This window comes from Pristiophorus japonicus, chromosome 20 (assembly GCF_044704955.1).
Source record: "Pristiophorus japonicus isolate sPriJap1 chromosome 20, sPriJap1.hap1, whole genome shotgun sequence".
Lineage (NCBI taxonomy): Eukaryota > Metazoa > Chordata > Chondrichthyes > Pristiophoridae > Pristiophorus > Pristiophorus japonicus.
Window position 1 is genome coordinate 23,402,398 of NC_091996.1, and position 15,654 is coordinate 23,418,051.

Genomic DNA, 15,654 nt, shown 5'->3' on the forward strand with positions numbered 1-15,654 from the left:
GTTGGGATTGCGTCCACACTTGCATTAGAATGTACTATAGCCTTTGGCCTTCACCTCAATGTCTTAGTGAAAATCTTTTTACCATTGTAATGTACGCACCTGTAAGTATGCTCACAGGTTTTGTTAGAACTGTTGAGTTGGGAGTGGCTTAGCCAGTCACGTGATGTTCACAAGACTCAATAAAACCCCAGCCAGTTGGGGTTCAGGGGATCCCAACTGATGAGGCAGGTGGTTGTGAGCCTGGTGGATGCACTGGTAATGTGCAGTGTGATTGTTAAACCTTTGTTAATAAACCAACTAGTTCTTAATAGCAATGTGCTGCTATTAATTCTTAAGTAAAGAACCCATGAAGCAAATACGTTACAACCATAAAATTAGGGGAATCTAGAGCACGGGGTCACAGTCTCAAGAATAAGGGCTTGGCCATTTAGGACTGAGCTGAGGAGAAATTTCTTCACTCAGAGGGGGATGAATCTTTGGAATTCTCTACCTCAGAGGGCTGTGGATGCTCAGTCTTTGAGTATATTCAAGACAGAGATCAATAGATTTTTGGATATTAAGGGAATCAAGGGATATGGGGATAGTGCAGGAAAGTGGAGTTGAGGTAGAAGATCAGCCATGATCTCATTGAATGGCGGAGCAGGCTCGCGGGGCCAAATGGCCTACTCCCGCTCCTATTTCTTGTGTTCTTTTGTTAAAATGCTGCATATTAACAGAAGTAACTGTTTCTCTCTCTCTCCAGAGCACTGACTACATGCCGGGTACATGGCGCCGCACTGACGTGCACTTGGAGAACCCCGAATATCACACCAGATGGTATTTCAAATATTTTCTAGGAAAAGGTAATGGCGCCAACGTGGAGGTTGAACTTTAACGGGGTAGAGCGGCGTAAAAGGGTTGTCGGGGAACTGAGTGCTCAGCCCACACAAGTGAGATGGCCTGAATCCAGCCTCTCGCCCTCGTGCTGTAGCCTCTATGGTTAGATGACTGGGCACTGTTCAATTCTGGGACCGTTGTGAGTTTAATTTAACTGCTTTCAAGTTTGGAGGTAAGATATTGGTGTTGTTATGACGACGTTGATTTTGCCTGCCCGACCTGTCTGGGACCAGTAGTTGTTAAGTCAGCACGACCCTGCTATTATATTGGCTGGCTGCAAATTGCACCGTGCCCACTGGGAGAGAAAGCTTGTGTAAGCAGAGTGCTGTTTGCAGACCGGTAAATTTTTAATGTTCAGCGAGAGACTGGGCTGGAGTGTCTACTTTCTGAGAACATTACAAAAGAACCTGCTTGTGTGCTACAAACACTGACTCGTTTTACAATGCCTGTCCCTATAACTCTTGTAACAGGATACAGCACTTGAAGCTGTAATGAATTTGAACATGTCACTGTCTCGGAGATTAGCTTTCCATATTAATTATTCTGCCACTATGAGAATTGCTGAGAGACTAAAATCTAATTTGCACAGATATTGAACATGCAGATGTTGGAAATGGTCCAGAAGCTAAATTGTTTCTTATTCTAACTTAATAAAGAGAACTATTGAGTAGATTGAGCCTATACTCTCTGGAGTTTAGAAGAATGAGAGGTGATCTCATTGAAATATACAAAATTCTTACAGGGCTTGACAGGGGAGATGCAGGGAGGATGTTTCCCCTGGGCTGGAGAGTCTAGAACTAGAGGTCACAGTCTCGGGATAAGGGGTCGGCCATTTAAGACCGAGATGAGGAGGAATTTCTTCACTCAGTGGGTTATGAATCTTTGGAATTCTCTACCCCAAAGGGCTGTGGATGTTGAATCGTTGAGTATATCCAAGACTGAGATAGATAGATTTTTGGACTCTAGAGGAATCAGGGGATATGGCGTGAAAGTGGAGCTAAGGTCGAAGGTCAGCCATGATCTTACTGCATGGCTCGAGGGGCCGTATGGCCTACTCCTGCTCCTAACTCTTACATTCTTAAATGTAAAATTCATCACTTTCCCCCCCCGCCACCTTATTTCCCACTCAGATTTCCGCCCTCAAGTGACTGATCTTTGCCTAAGGCTGTAGTTATACTGCGCTCTTGGTTTGAGAGCAGTAGCTGTAGACGACTAAGTGCACAACAGGCTGTAATTTGCTTATCCGTCTGTGTAGAGCCATGCACCATGGTGGCTAATTCTCCTTGTTAGGAGAACGTGGGCACCAGCGCCCACTCCCGCATCAGAGGAATCAATACTAAGATTGTAAAATGTTGAAGAGATCCAACAGAGGTCCTTTTAAACTGAGGTTTCACACTGGATTGTGGCGTTATACTGCAGGCAGCATAGAATCCAAGCAGTAAGAGATGGCCTGTTGGAGGAGGGTCTTACACCCACGTGAATTTAGTGCACTCGGGAGCCAGGTTGGCACCGAACTGCTTGAGTGGCTTGGCCATATTTTCATGATGCATAACTGAATGTTCTTGTCTTAAAAACATAGAAACTTAGAAAATAGGTGCAAGAACAGGCCATTCGGCCCTTCGAGCCTGCACCACCATTCAATATGATCATGGCTGATCATGCAACTTCAGTACCCCATTCCTGCTTTCTCTCCATACCCCTTGATCCCTTTAGCCATAAGGGCCATATCTAACTCCCTTTTGAATATATCTAATGAACTGGCCTCAACAACTTTCTGTGGTAGAGAATTCCACAGGTTAACCACTCTCTGAGTGAAGAAGTTTCTCCTGATCTCGGTCCTAAATGGCTTACCCCTTATCCTTAGACTGTGACCCCTGGTTCTGGACTTCCCCAACATCGGGAACATTCTTCCTGCATCTAACCTGTCCAATCCTGTCAGAATTTTATATGTTTCTCTGAGGTCCCCTCTCATTCTTCTAAATTCCAGTGACTATAAGCCGAGTCGATCCAGTCTTTCTTCATATGTTAGTCCTGCCATCCCGGGAATCAGTCCGGTGAACCTTCGCTGCACTCCCTCAATAGCAAGAATGTCCTTCCTCAGATTAGGAGACCAAAACTGTACACAATATTCAAGGTGTGACCTCACCAAGGCCCTGTACAACTGCAGTAAGATCGCCCTGCTCCTACACTCAAATCCTCACGCTATGAAGGCCAACATGCCATTTGCCTTCATCAGCGCTGTACCTGCATGCCAACTTTCAATGACTGATGTACCATGACACCCAGGTCTCGTTGCACTTCCCCTTTTCCTAATCTGTCACCATTCAGATAATATTCTGCCTTCCTGTTTTTATCACTAAAGTGGATAACCTCACATTTATCCACATTATACTGCATCTGCCATGCATTTGCCCACTCACCGAACCTGTCCAAGTCACCCTGCAGCCTCTTAGCATCCTCCTCACAGCTCACACTGCCACCCAGCTTAGTGTCATCTGCAAACTTGGAGATATTACATTTAATTCCTTTGTCTAAATCATTAATGTATATTGTAAATAGCTGGGATCCCAGCACTGAGCCCTGCGGCACCCCACTAGTCACTGCCTGCCATTCTTCATCTATAAGTCCCTCCACAATCTCGCTGATCCTTACCTCTGCAATCTCGTGCTGTTCTACGTACCAGTGTGTAGCCTTCGCTGATTGAACTCTGGCTCTCTTGGCATTTCATCACCCACCCCCGCCACCACTCTCTCAGCTTCACCTGTGGTCGCAGAACTTCAGCTCCCCTCTCCTTGTATTCTGGAACTTTCTCTGTCAACCCTTCCCCCTTTCTACCCCTCCCCCCACCCCCCGCCTCTTCGATAGCACATCCCAAACACTCCATCCTAACTTGGACATATATCGCTATTCCTTCATCGTCACTGGGTCAAAATCTTGGAACTGAAGTACCTTCACCACACGGACTGCAGCGGTTCAAGAAAGCGGATCACCACCAGCATCTCAAGGGCAATTAGGAATGGGCAATAAATGCCGGCCTTGCCAGCGAGGCCCACATCCTGTAAATGAATTTTTTAAAAACGCGGTTCCTTCCAAAGCTCCCTCAAAACATGCTCTTTGACCAGGCCTTTGGGCATCTCCCACGGCTCGGGGTTTGGTTCTGTAAAGCACTTTAAGGCTTTTTATTTTGTTAAAGGCATTGTATAACTGCGTGTTTTTGGTTGAGAGTGTAATGTATTGAAGCAGCCTAAGACTCTCTCAAGCACTGGTTATAGATCACGGTTGAAAGCCAAGCCACAGTATTGAGAGGCCACGCAGGTGGTCAGTATGACAGGCTGATATGCACAGCCTGCTTAAGGGTCCTACATCTAAAACCGTATATTTTACCGTGTCGTTCACAAGCCTTTTCAGCAGGTCACTCCCGAGTTGCTGCAGTCCTGCTGGCTATCTTCCTGATACTGACAGCATTACTGCAGGGACAAGGCAATGAAAGGATCGATCTGATGTGTAGTGACTACAGATCATTAGCCAGATGTCTTTATTAGAGGGAATTTTATGACATATTTCAGGAGTCCAGAATAATGAAATATATTTCAAACAGCATGAAGCAGTGAAACCAGAATGCAGCAGAGTGACGCGGCACACCCAATGTTTTCACTTTAGTTATCCCGGGACGCCAACTTTGTGATTAGATGTGAGGTTGAGCTTCTTACATATTACAACTGTGACTACACTTCACAACGTACTTCAGTGGTTGTAAAGCACTTTGAGTTGTCTGGTAGTCATGAAAGGCACTATATGAAGACAAACGTAAGTCCCTTGCAGTCGGATTCGGGTGAATTTATAATGGGGAACAAAGAAATGGCAGACCAATTGAACAAATACTTTGGTTCTGTCTTCACAAAGGAAGACACAAATAACCTTCCGGATGTAGTAGGGGACCGAGGATGTAGTGAGAAGGAGGAACTGAAGGATATCCTTATTAGGCGGGAAATTGTGTTAGGGAAATTGACGGGATTGAAGGCCGATAAATCCCCAGGGCCTGAAAGTCTACATTCCAGGGTACTTAAGGAAGTGGCCCTAGAAATAGTGTATGCATTGGTGATAATTTTCCAGCAATCTATCGACTCTGGATCAGTTCCCATGGACTGGAGGGTAGCTAATGTAACACCACTTTTTTAAAAAGGAGGGAGAGAGAAAACGGGTAATTATAGATCGGTTAGCCTGACATCAGTAGTGGGGAAAATGTTGGAATCTATCATTAAGGATGAAATAGCAGCGCATTTGGAAAGCAGTGATAGGATTGGTCCAAGTCAGCATGGATTTATGAAAGGGAAATCATGCTTGACAAATCTTCTGGAATTTTTTGAGGATGTAACTAGTAGAGTGGACAAGGGAGACCCAGTAGATGTGGTGTATTTGGACTTTCAAAAGGCTTTTGACAAGGTCCCACGCAAGAGATTGGTGTGCAAAATCAAAGCACATGGTATTGGGGGTAATGTACTGACGTGGATAGAGAACTGGTTGGCAGACAGGAAGCAGAGAGTCGGGATAAATGGGTCCTTTTCAGAATGGCAGGCATTGACTAGTGGGGTGCCACAGGGCTCAGTGCTGGGACCCCAGCTCTTCACAATATATATTAATGATTTAGATGATGGAATTGAGTGTAATATCTCCAAGTTTGCAGATGACACTAAACTGGGTGGCGGTGTGAGCAGTGAGGAGGACGCTAAGAGGTTGCAGGGTGACTTAGACAGATTAGGCGAATGGGCAAATACATGGCAGATGCAGTATAATGTGGATAAATGTGAGGTTATCCACTTTGGGGGCAAAAACACGAAGGCAGAATATTATCTGAATGGCGGCAGATTAGGAAAAGGGGAGGTGCAACGAGACCTGGGTGCCATGGTTCATCAGTCCTTGAAAGTTGGCATGCAGGTACAGCAGGCGGTGAAGAAGGCAAATGGTATGTTGGCCTTCATAGCAAGGGGATTTGAGTATAGGAGCAGGGAAGTCTTACTGCAGTTGTACAGGGCCTTGGTGAGGCCCCACCTGGAATATTGTGTTCAGTTTTGTTCTCCTAACCTGAGGAAGGACGTTCTTGCTATTGAGGGAGTGCAGCGAAGGTTCACCAGACTGATTCCAGGGATGGCAGGACTAACATATGAGGAGAGACCGGAGCAACTGGACCTTTATACACTGGAGTTTAGAAGGATGAGAGGGGATCCCATAGAAACATATAAAATTCTGACGGGACTGGACAGGTTAGATGCGGGAAGAATGTTCCCGATGTTGGGGAAGTCCAGAACCAGGGGACACAGTCTTAGGATAAGGGGCAGGCCATTTAGGACTGAGATGAGGAGGAACGTCTTCACTCAGAGAGTTGTTAACCTGTGGAATTCCCTGCCGCAGAGAGTTGCTGATGCCAGTTAACTGGATATATTCAAGAGGGAGTTAGATATGGCCCTTACGGCTAAAGGGATCAAGGAGTATGGAGAGAAAGCAGGAAAGGGGTACTGAGGGAATGATCAGCCATGATCTTATTGAATGGTGGTGCAGGCTCGAAGGGCCGAATGGCCTACTCCTGCACCTATTTTCTATGTTTCTATATAAATGCAAGCCTTTCCTTCCTCTTGAAGCAGTAAAAGGAATCCAGGCAACACGTAGAACTGGTGAATCTCACAAATATTCTTTTGTTTCAGACTTTGGAGTGCATGTCTTCACTAGCCCAGACTAAAGTTACTTTATCTCACATTACACAGTGGGATTTAAGTAGGATTCCTCTACATATTCAGTCGACTCGGACAAACAGTAACATCACACTCAGGACTCAACTGACATCAGGCAAAATTACTAATCAAACGTAATTACACTTAAATAATTTATACAGCAGCTCATACAAAGTTCAAGATGATACTGCCATGCATATACAGATGGTTGGATAAGGAAGCAGATTTGCTCCTTGGCCAATTAAAGGCTTCGCCAAACTGGGATGACCATTTGATGATAATGAGTCCACATTGCCGGATAATGTTTGCAGGACACATGTTCATAGAATGTCCAATTTCCGCCCACTGTCCAATTCCTGGCTGAAACCGGCCTTACTCCCGAACACAGGGATGTCGAGAGCAACAAGGGCTAGCAGTCATATATCGGATTCTAGTTTAATAACACCAGCAGTCCTCAAGCACAGTTCACAATGGGGCTTCACTTGGTTAGCTAGTTTGTGATCAAGTAATTCGTTTACAGACACTAAAATGCCCCATCAAACCAACAGTTGACACAATTAATAATCAAAAACCTCAGAAAACCACATAGCATATGGTGACAAGGCTGCAGATAATGAATTCAATCGACAGAGGACTCAAACTCATTTTTAAAGCGAAGTGTTTTTGATTACCGATTCTTTAGAATTCTAATAGGGTTGTCGAGAGTTTTACTCAGACGCTGAAACCTTGCAGTCTCTATTTGCAATTTAAACACCCCGAATTTAAAGGCAGTTTTAAAAAAATCTTAATGTCTGTTCAATAGAACCTTCCATATTTTTTCAGATGGGCCATATCTGGTCTGCCATTTTAAATGATGGGAAGGAACAGCATCCATTTTATTCTGAGTTTCCAAAGCCTTTCAACTTGATCTTACCAGGACAAACATATTTCTGTTTTTGTTGCTACCTGTAATAAAATCAATCGTGCCCTGGTACACCATATGCCTACTTTTAACCAGTGCTTTCTCTGTAATGTATGATGTGACTGTACGGAAATAAGAACATAAGAAATAGGAGCAGGAGTAGGCCATTCGGCCCCTCGAGCCTGCTCTGCCATTCAAGTAAGATCATGACTGACCTTCTGCCTCAACTCCATTTTCCTGCACTATCCCTTGATTCCCTTAATGTTCAAAAATCTGTCGATCCCTGTCTTAAATATCCTCAACGACTGAGCCTCCACAGCCCTCTGGGGTAGAGAATTCCGAAGATTCACCAGCCTCTGAGTGAAGAAACCTCTCCCACCTCAGTGCTAACTGGCCAACCCCTTATTCTGAGACTGTGACCCCGGTTCTAGACTCCCCAGCCAGGGGAAACATCCTCCCTGCATCTACCCTGTCAAGAAATCTGACAGTTAGTGAGGATTTTCTCTAATCCCAGAGTGGTTTTGTCATGCACTGTAACTTCTTTCTGCCTTCCCTGTGACAATGGGAAGTAGCACCCTATTGAGTCGTGTTACCCATGGACTTCTGGTGGAGTTACAAGTGTTGTTTCGAACAGCGTCGTGGGCACGTTGGCAAGGCCAAGGTGTTTTTCTCTGTCTCGAGCACCGCTCTTAACTATGCAAGAGGTGGTTACCGCACAGATTAATACATTGCCAAATGAGATTAGCATTGTTTCAGTGGCTTGGTGTGTGTTTTTTTTTAAATTGTTTACCAACCTGCAGAGAGTCAGTAGAAATGATGATAAATCTGAATTCTGTCGAACAACCCTGCAAGCGAACAGCTGAAGAGTCTAATAATATAGCAGGCACTCCGGATGCCATGGCTGCAGTTTGGCTCGCAGTCACGACGTGACTCACATAACCCACTGATACTTTATGGTATTTGTGCCATTTTTTTTAAAAGCCGAACACTTGTATGTCATACAAATCTGCAGGATGTGAAAATGCTCAATCTCCCATCTGTTTTTGCCCTATTTAAGCATATGTGCAGTTAGCGTCTAGATGAAAGGATTACCATAGGCATTCTATAATTGAATTATTAATTCCTTTTATACTTACATAAAAATGTATTTGTCATTGCCCCACGAGCTTTGAATTCCAGTCTCGGCGCACTGCAATAATTAATTATCGATGCACTAATTCTGTATTTTCTGTAGTGTATGAGCATTATTGATATGGATAAGAGAGATTATTTTCTTTGTGGTAAGATAAAACTGTTAGCACACCGATTTGCAGAAAGATGTAAATATAAAACCCACTGCTCCGTGGGAACATTACTTCCAGAGTCTTGTTTTGCCATGGGAGGAGTAGAGAAAGCAAGAGCTGGGAGATTGCTCCAACACACGCAGTCTTCCAGCACTGCCTCGTGTAACATATTCTTCCTTGCCTCATGCTGCAGACTTGATTCAAACCCTCGGTAAAAAGCAACTAAGCACCACAATAATCTGTGACTCCATTCGATCTCTGTATTTAAGGAAGGATATACTTGCTTTGGAGGTTGTTTAGAGAAGGTTCAAAAGATTGATTCTGGGGATGAGGGGGTTGACATGAGGATAGGCTGAGTAGGTTGGGCCTCTACACATTGGAATTCATAAGAATGAGAGGTGATCTTATTGAAACTTATAAGATTATGAGGGGGCTTGACAAGGTGGATGCAGAGGGGATACTTCCACTCATAAGGGAAACTAAAACTAGGGTACATAGTCTTAGAATAAGGGGCCACCCATTTAAAACTGAGATGTGGAGAAATGTCTTCTCTGAGGGTTGTAAATCTATGGAATTCTCTGCCCCAGAGAGCTGTGGAAGCTGGGACATTGAATATATTTAAGGCGGAGATAGACAGATTGTTGAGTGATAAGGGAGTAAAGGGTTATGGGCAATGGGCAGGGAAGTGGAACTGAGTCCATGATCAGATCAGCCATGATCTTACTGAATGCTGGAGCAGACTCGAGGGCCCTTATGGCCTACTCCTGTTCCTATTTCTTATGTTCTTATGATCGAGAAATATTATCCCGTCTTTTCTTAAAAAGTCCAAACCTGGAAAATTCCATCCTGTCAAAGTCCACAGCAGTATGAAAGAAAGACAGACTTGCATTTATATAGCGCCTTTCACAACTACTGATGTCTCAAAGCACTTTTACAGTCAATGAAGTACTTTTGGAGTGTAGTCACTGTTGTAATGTAGGAAATGCGGCAGCTAATTTGCACACAGTAAGCTCCCACAAACAGCAATGTCATAATAACCAGATAATCTGTTTTTTTGCTTTGTTGATTGAGGGATAAAGATATTGGCCAGGACACCAGGGATAACTCCCCTGCTCTTCTTCAAATTAGTGCCATGGGATCTTTAACACCCACTTGAGAGAGCAGACAGGGCCTCAGTTTAATGTCTCATCTGAAAGACGGCACCTCTGACTGTGCGGCACTCCCTCAGCACTGCACTGGAGTGCTAGCCTGGATTTATGTGCTCAAGTTGCTGGTGTAGGACTTGAACCCACAACCTTCTGACTCAGAGGCGAGAGTGCTGCCCACTGAGCCACAGTTGAGTTCGGTTCCACAATGGAGCTTTTCAGTCTTCAAAGCCAGCAAAAACAACAAAATTGCATTGATATAGTGCCTTTGACGTAGTAAAACGCCACAAAAGTGCTTCACAATTTGGACAACGACACAAAAATGATGCTGAGCCACATGTGTGGAGGCATCAGGTCAGCTGAGCAAACTTTATTCAAAGAGGTCGGTGTTAAGGAGTGTCTTACTTGAGGAGAGCGAGGCGGAGAGGTTTAGGGAGTGAATTCCAAAACACGGGGCCTGGACGGCCGCTGAAGCTGGGGTGAAGGAACGGGAGCTTGCACACGTGGCAGGAGTTGGAGGAACGCACGGTTCTTGGAGGGCTGGAAGAGGTTACAGAGACCGGGGATGACCGAAACCGTGGAGCGATTTGAACACGAGGATGAGAATGTTTTTAACCGATGCATTGCGAGACCAGGAACCGATGTAGGTCACTGAGCATAAAGCTGGGTGCGACTTGGTGCGCCTCAGAATCGGAGCGGCAGAGTTTTCAATGAGCTTGAAGGGCGGAAGATGGGAGGTTGGCCAGGAGAGCGTTGAAATAGTCGAGTCTGGAGGTAACAAAAGCGTGGATGAGGGTTTCAGTAAGCCATCGGGCCGAGGCGGAGCTGGGTGATATTCAGGAGGTGGAAGTCAGTGGTCTCTGTGTGGGAGAGAGGATATGGGGTCGGTAGCTCATCTTCGGGTCAAATCGGGCGTTGTGGTTGCGCAGTCTGGTTCAGCCTGAGACAGTGCCCAGGAAGGGGGATGGGATTTGTGGTGGGGACCGACGACAATGGCTTCGATCTTCCCAACGTTTAATTGGAGGAAATTTCGGCTCATCCAGGATTGGATGTCAGACAACTAGTTTGACAACAGAGGCAGTGGCGGTGGCGAGCTCGAGCTTGGTGTCGTCAGCGTACACGCGGAGCCTTACATCACCTACTTAACAGCAATAACAACAACAACTGGTATTTATAAAGCGGGGCCGAAATTCAGGCCCGGCAGAAAGCTGGAGCACCAATGATTTTTTTTTTTTTACCGCGTGGTGCGATGAGGCGGGCTTCCGACCGATTTTCGGGACTTTGAACTTTTTTTCGCATCGGACCGGAAGTCGGTCATAATGGGGGCGGAAGTGAGGCGGGAAGTGCTGGTGAGGGGGCGGAAGTTGGGTGGGACCGAGTCTCCGGCGCTGTCACTCGGGTGGTGATGTCAGTGCGCGTGTGCGTCACCACGTCTCTCCCCTCGTTTCAAGGGGAGAGACTTGGCGATTCTGTAGGTTCGGCCACTGGGCCACCAGGGAGGGTTTCGGCCGGGCCAGTGGCCTGGCACCCAAGGGGGGGGGGGGGAAAACCAAGGCTGCCTGTTGGCGGCCCGGCCGAACCCGGGGCGATAAATGTCCGGCCGATCGGGAAGTCGGCCGGCAAAAAAAAACATGGCGGTCGCAGCAGTGCGCCCTCCCCTTGAAGGGCCGCCGGGCCCCGCACACACAACAAACGACATGCACCGACGGAAAAAGCTGTAGGGGGGGGGGGGGTGGCACCGCGCAGCAGAGCAAAGATTTGTGGAGGTAAATTTGGAGCAGATTGCGCTGGAGGCGCGGGAGAGCAGCGGTGCACGCTTTGATGTGCTTGCTGCGCTTGGCAGCAGTGGGGCGGAGTTGGGGACAGGCCGAAAAATCCCCGAGGTGAATTTGGGTCGCGGCGGTCAATGGACTGCAACGCGACAGACACTCGAATCCACCGCATGGCCGCCGCAAGTCGCCGGTAACCGGCCTTATCCGAACCCTGAATTTCGGCCCGAGCACCTGTAACGTAGTGAAACATCCCCAGGCGCTTCACAGGAGAATTATGAGATAAAAATTTTGACACCGAGCCGCATAAAGAGAAATTAGGGCAGGTGACCAAAAGCTTGGTCAAAGAGGTAGGTTTTAAGGAGCATCTTGAAGGAGGAAAGAGAGGTTTAGGCAGGGTGTTCCAGAGCTTGGGGCCCAGGCAACAGAAGGCACGGCCACCGATGGTGGAGCGATTATAATCAAGGATGCTCAAGAGGGCAGAATTAGAGGAGCGCAGACATCTCGGGGGGGGGGGGTGGGGGGGTTGTGGGGCTGGTGGAGAGTACAGAGATAGGGAGGGGCGAGGTCATGGAGGGATTTGAAATCAAGGATGAGAATTTTGAAATCGAGGCGTTGCTTAACCAGGAGCCAATGTAGGTCAGCGAGCTCAGGGGTGATGGGGGAAACGGGATTTGGTGCGACTTAGGACACAGGCAGCCGAGTTTTGGATCACCTCTAGTTTACGTAGGGTAGAATGTGCATGGCCAGCCAGGAGTGCGTTGGTATAGTCAGGTCTAGAGGTAACAAAGGCATGGATGAGGGCTTCAGCAGCGGATGAGCTGAGGCAAGGGCGGAGACGGGCGATGTTAGAGGTGGAAATAGGCGGTCTTAGTTATGCTGCAGATATGTGGTCAAAAGTTCAATTCAGAGTCAAATATGACACCAAGGTTGCAAACAGTCTGGTTCAGCCTCCAACAGAAGTTGGGGAGAGGACTGAAGTCGGTGGCTAGGGAACGGAGTTTGTGGTGGGGACCGAAAACAATGGCTTCCGTCTTCCTAATATTCCATTGGAGAAAATTTCTGCTCCTCCAGAACTGGATGTTGGACAAGCAGTCTGACTATTGAGATCAACGCCAAAGCTATAATTCTCAGTTCACTGCCATGTTACTTAAGACAGTTGTGACTTCATCCGTTTGCCAAAAACCCTCCACAGCAGCTGCTGAGGTGGTGTGTGAGGGCCCATACTGTTACCATGGCCACTGTTCGCAATGCCTGTCAGGGCTCTTTCATCTTCTGTCATTCATCCGCTCTGCAGATCCTGTTGGAGCGCGGAGCTGCATCTGCTGGCTGGCTGCTCGGCAGCACTCTGTTTTCCTTGCCGTCTAACTTTTTTTAATAAGGTTACTTACAGCTTCTCCTTTACAGGTGAGGGAGGTTAGGGTGTAAACTGCTGGCTCGTAAGCCCCCGAGCCCAATGTACAGGCTGCTGCACCAGAGCGGTGCAAATGAACAATTCAAGTCACGGATTAGTAACCGCACACACGCTGGGAGTTTTAAAGCTGCGTTTCTGCCCTGCGTACCCGTTGCCACACCGAGTAATGTACGCATTTACCTTGGCCCGTCTCCCGAGACCAGAGAACGTCTTCCTCGTTGGCTCCCTTGTCTGACTGACACTGGGGAAAGCATCATCTCATGGGCTCTGTTTGCACCTTACGTGCTGAGGAATGAAAGGATCCGAGTCCTTATGCACCGTACCACCCAACGCTGCAGTCGGTTTGTGGCAGCTCTTTACGTGAACACGAGGAAGGTTTGCTGGAACGAGGACTCGGCACAGGGACAGAAGCGAGCAGAGGTCACCACAGCCACTTGGGTAAACTGGGTTAACGACATTACGAATCATATGTAAGAGTGTTGGGTGTCGCTTTGGCAGCTTGACGTATTAACGAGTGGGATTCCAGATATCAGGTCAGGCTTCAACTCACTAAGTCTTTGCTTGATCTGGTGAGATGATCACATTCAGGCGGAGGAAATTGCCCCACACCCCGATCGGGGTTGGTAACCCTCCGAAGCCGGCCCCTTTATCGCCGGCCCGGAAGTCCTGTCCACGATGTGGAATTGGGCCTACCGCCCCTCAAAGGAATGGGTCCCGGGGCGGTAGTGCGGCGCTGGGTCCATTAAAGTCCCTTCCGTTAAAGGGGAGGGCCACTGCGCACTCAGCACGTCCCGTTGGGTGACCACCATCGGGCTACCAGGGCAGCGCGAGACCGGGCCAGCAGCCCAGCACCCAAGACGGAGTTGTCATCATCAGAGGCGGTCCCTCGAAGCGAGGATGACTTGCTTCCGCGCCAAAAAGGGATGAGTTCACAGATGTTTCAATGAAGGACCAAATATTCCAGGTCCCGAACTACATCCTGAAGGGTGCAAGATGCCTGTGCGTGGAATTTTTTAACGTGGGGCGGCCGTTGCACACCAGCCACCACACGGGCTTGACAGAGCTAGGTCTTGGTCCAGTGGCAAGGGTTAACCAGGATGTTTGGAGACCAGCTCTGCTGCATGGACCTAGTGTGGGCTGGCCCGTGCTGCCCCTGGGCCCACGCCTTTTCTGAGCCCCGAACTCACGCCTCTCCTGGGCCCTGATCAGATCCCTCTACAATCTCTCTCCGCTCCTTCCCCCCGCCCTGACCTCGCCGCTCCTGCTTTACCTGCCCATGCTCCAATCACCGACCTAGACCTACCTATGCATTTATTCCCCTCCCACAGCCCATGGACACTCTCCCCTATCGCAAACTCTCCACAACCCCTCCTCCAAGGTCTCTGCTGGACGGGAGAGGAGAACCCTTTCCACTTTGACCAAAAAAAAGATGGCGGGCCGGGGCGCTGCAGGCCTCCCCTTTAAACGACGCCCCGAGAGCGGATGTCCGTCACTGCGTGACCCACGAAGTTGCCGTTGATATCCACCCGCGCCAGTCTCGTGGCCCGTGGGGCAATTTCCCCCGTGGGGCGGTGAGGGGTCGCCGTGCACGCTGATGACGCCATCACACGTTGGGCGGCGGCCCAAGCAATGCCTCCCAAACCAAGGCAATTTCCTGGGAGGCAGTAGCGCCCCCCTCCCCCTGGCGAAAACTGCCTTGCGCTTAAGAACATAAGAAATAGGAGCAGGAGTAGGCCACCTGGCCCCTCGAGCCTGCTCCGCCATTTAATAAAATCATGGCTGATCTGATCTTGGCCTCACCTCCACTTTCCTGCCTGTTCCCCCCCCATGACCCTTGATTCCCTTATTGCTCAAAATTCTGTCTATCACTGCCTTAAATATATTCAATGACCCAGCCTCCACAGCTCTCTGGGGCAGAGAATTCCACAGATTTACAACCCTTTGAGAGAAGAAATTCCTCCTCATCTCAGTTTCAAATGAGTGGCCCCTTATTCTAAGACTATGCCCCCTAGTTTTAGTTTCCCCTATGAGTAGAAATATCCTCACTGCATCCACCTTGTCGAGCCCCCCCATTATCTTATATGTTTCGATAAGATCACCTCTCATTCTTCTGAACTCCAATGTGTAGAGGCTCAACCTACTCAACCTATCTTCATAAGTCAACCCCCTCATCTTCGGAATCAACCTAGTGAACCTTCTCTGAACAGCCTCCAATGCAAGTATTTCCTTCCTTAAATATGGAGACCAAAACTGTACGCAGTACTCCAGGTGTGGCCTCACCAATACCCTGTACAGTTGTAGCAGGACTTCTCTGCTTAACTGGAGGCGCAAACAGGGCTTTACAAAGGGGCAATTTTACTCCCTCAGTGTCTGTTGGATGACTTGCCAGAACCTTGCTGCAGTGTTATTCAACAGCCAGGTGGAGCTTGATAGCAGATTTACTAATGGTGCCCGCCACAGATACACCGCACTTATGTCGCATCTTACAAGCTCACCTATAATTAACTCAGAAGTCAGTAAACACGCTAGGATCAGGTGGC

The 15,654-nt window shown here is 47.9% G+C and overlaps 1 protein-coding gene across 1 annotated transcript in view; it reads left to right on the forward strand.

Annotated features, from left to right (window-relative positions):
• Positions 1-15,654, forward strand: part of garnl3 (GTPase activating Rap/RanGAP domain like 3) — a 526,019-nt gene that overhangs the window by 254,161 nt on the left and 256,204 nt on the right. The window contains exon 3 of the mRNA XM_070863382.1: positions 743-842. Within this exon, the coding sequence (XP_070719483.1) occupies positions 743-842 (100 nt within the window). The remainder of the gene's footprint in view (positions 1-742; positions 843-15,654) is intronic.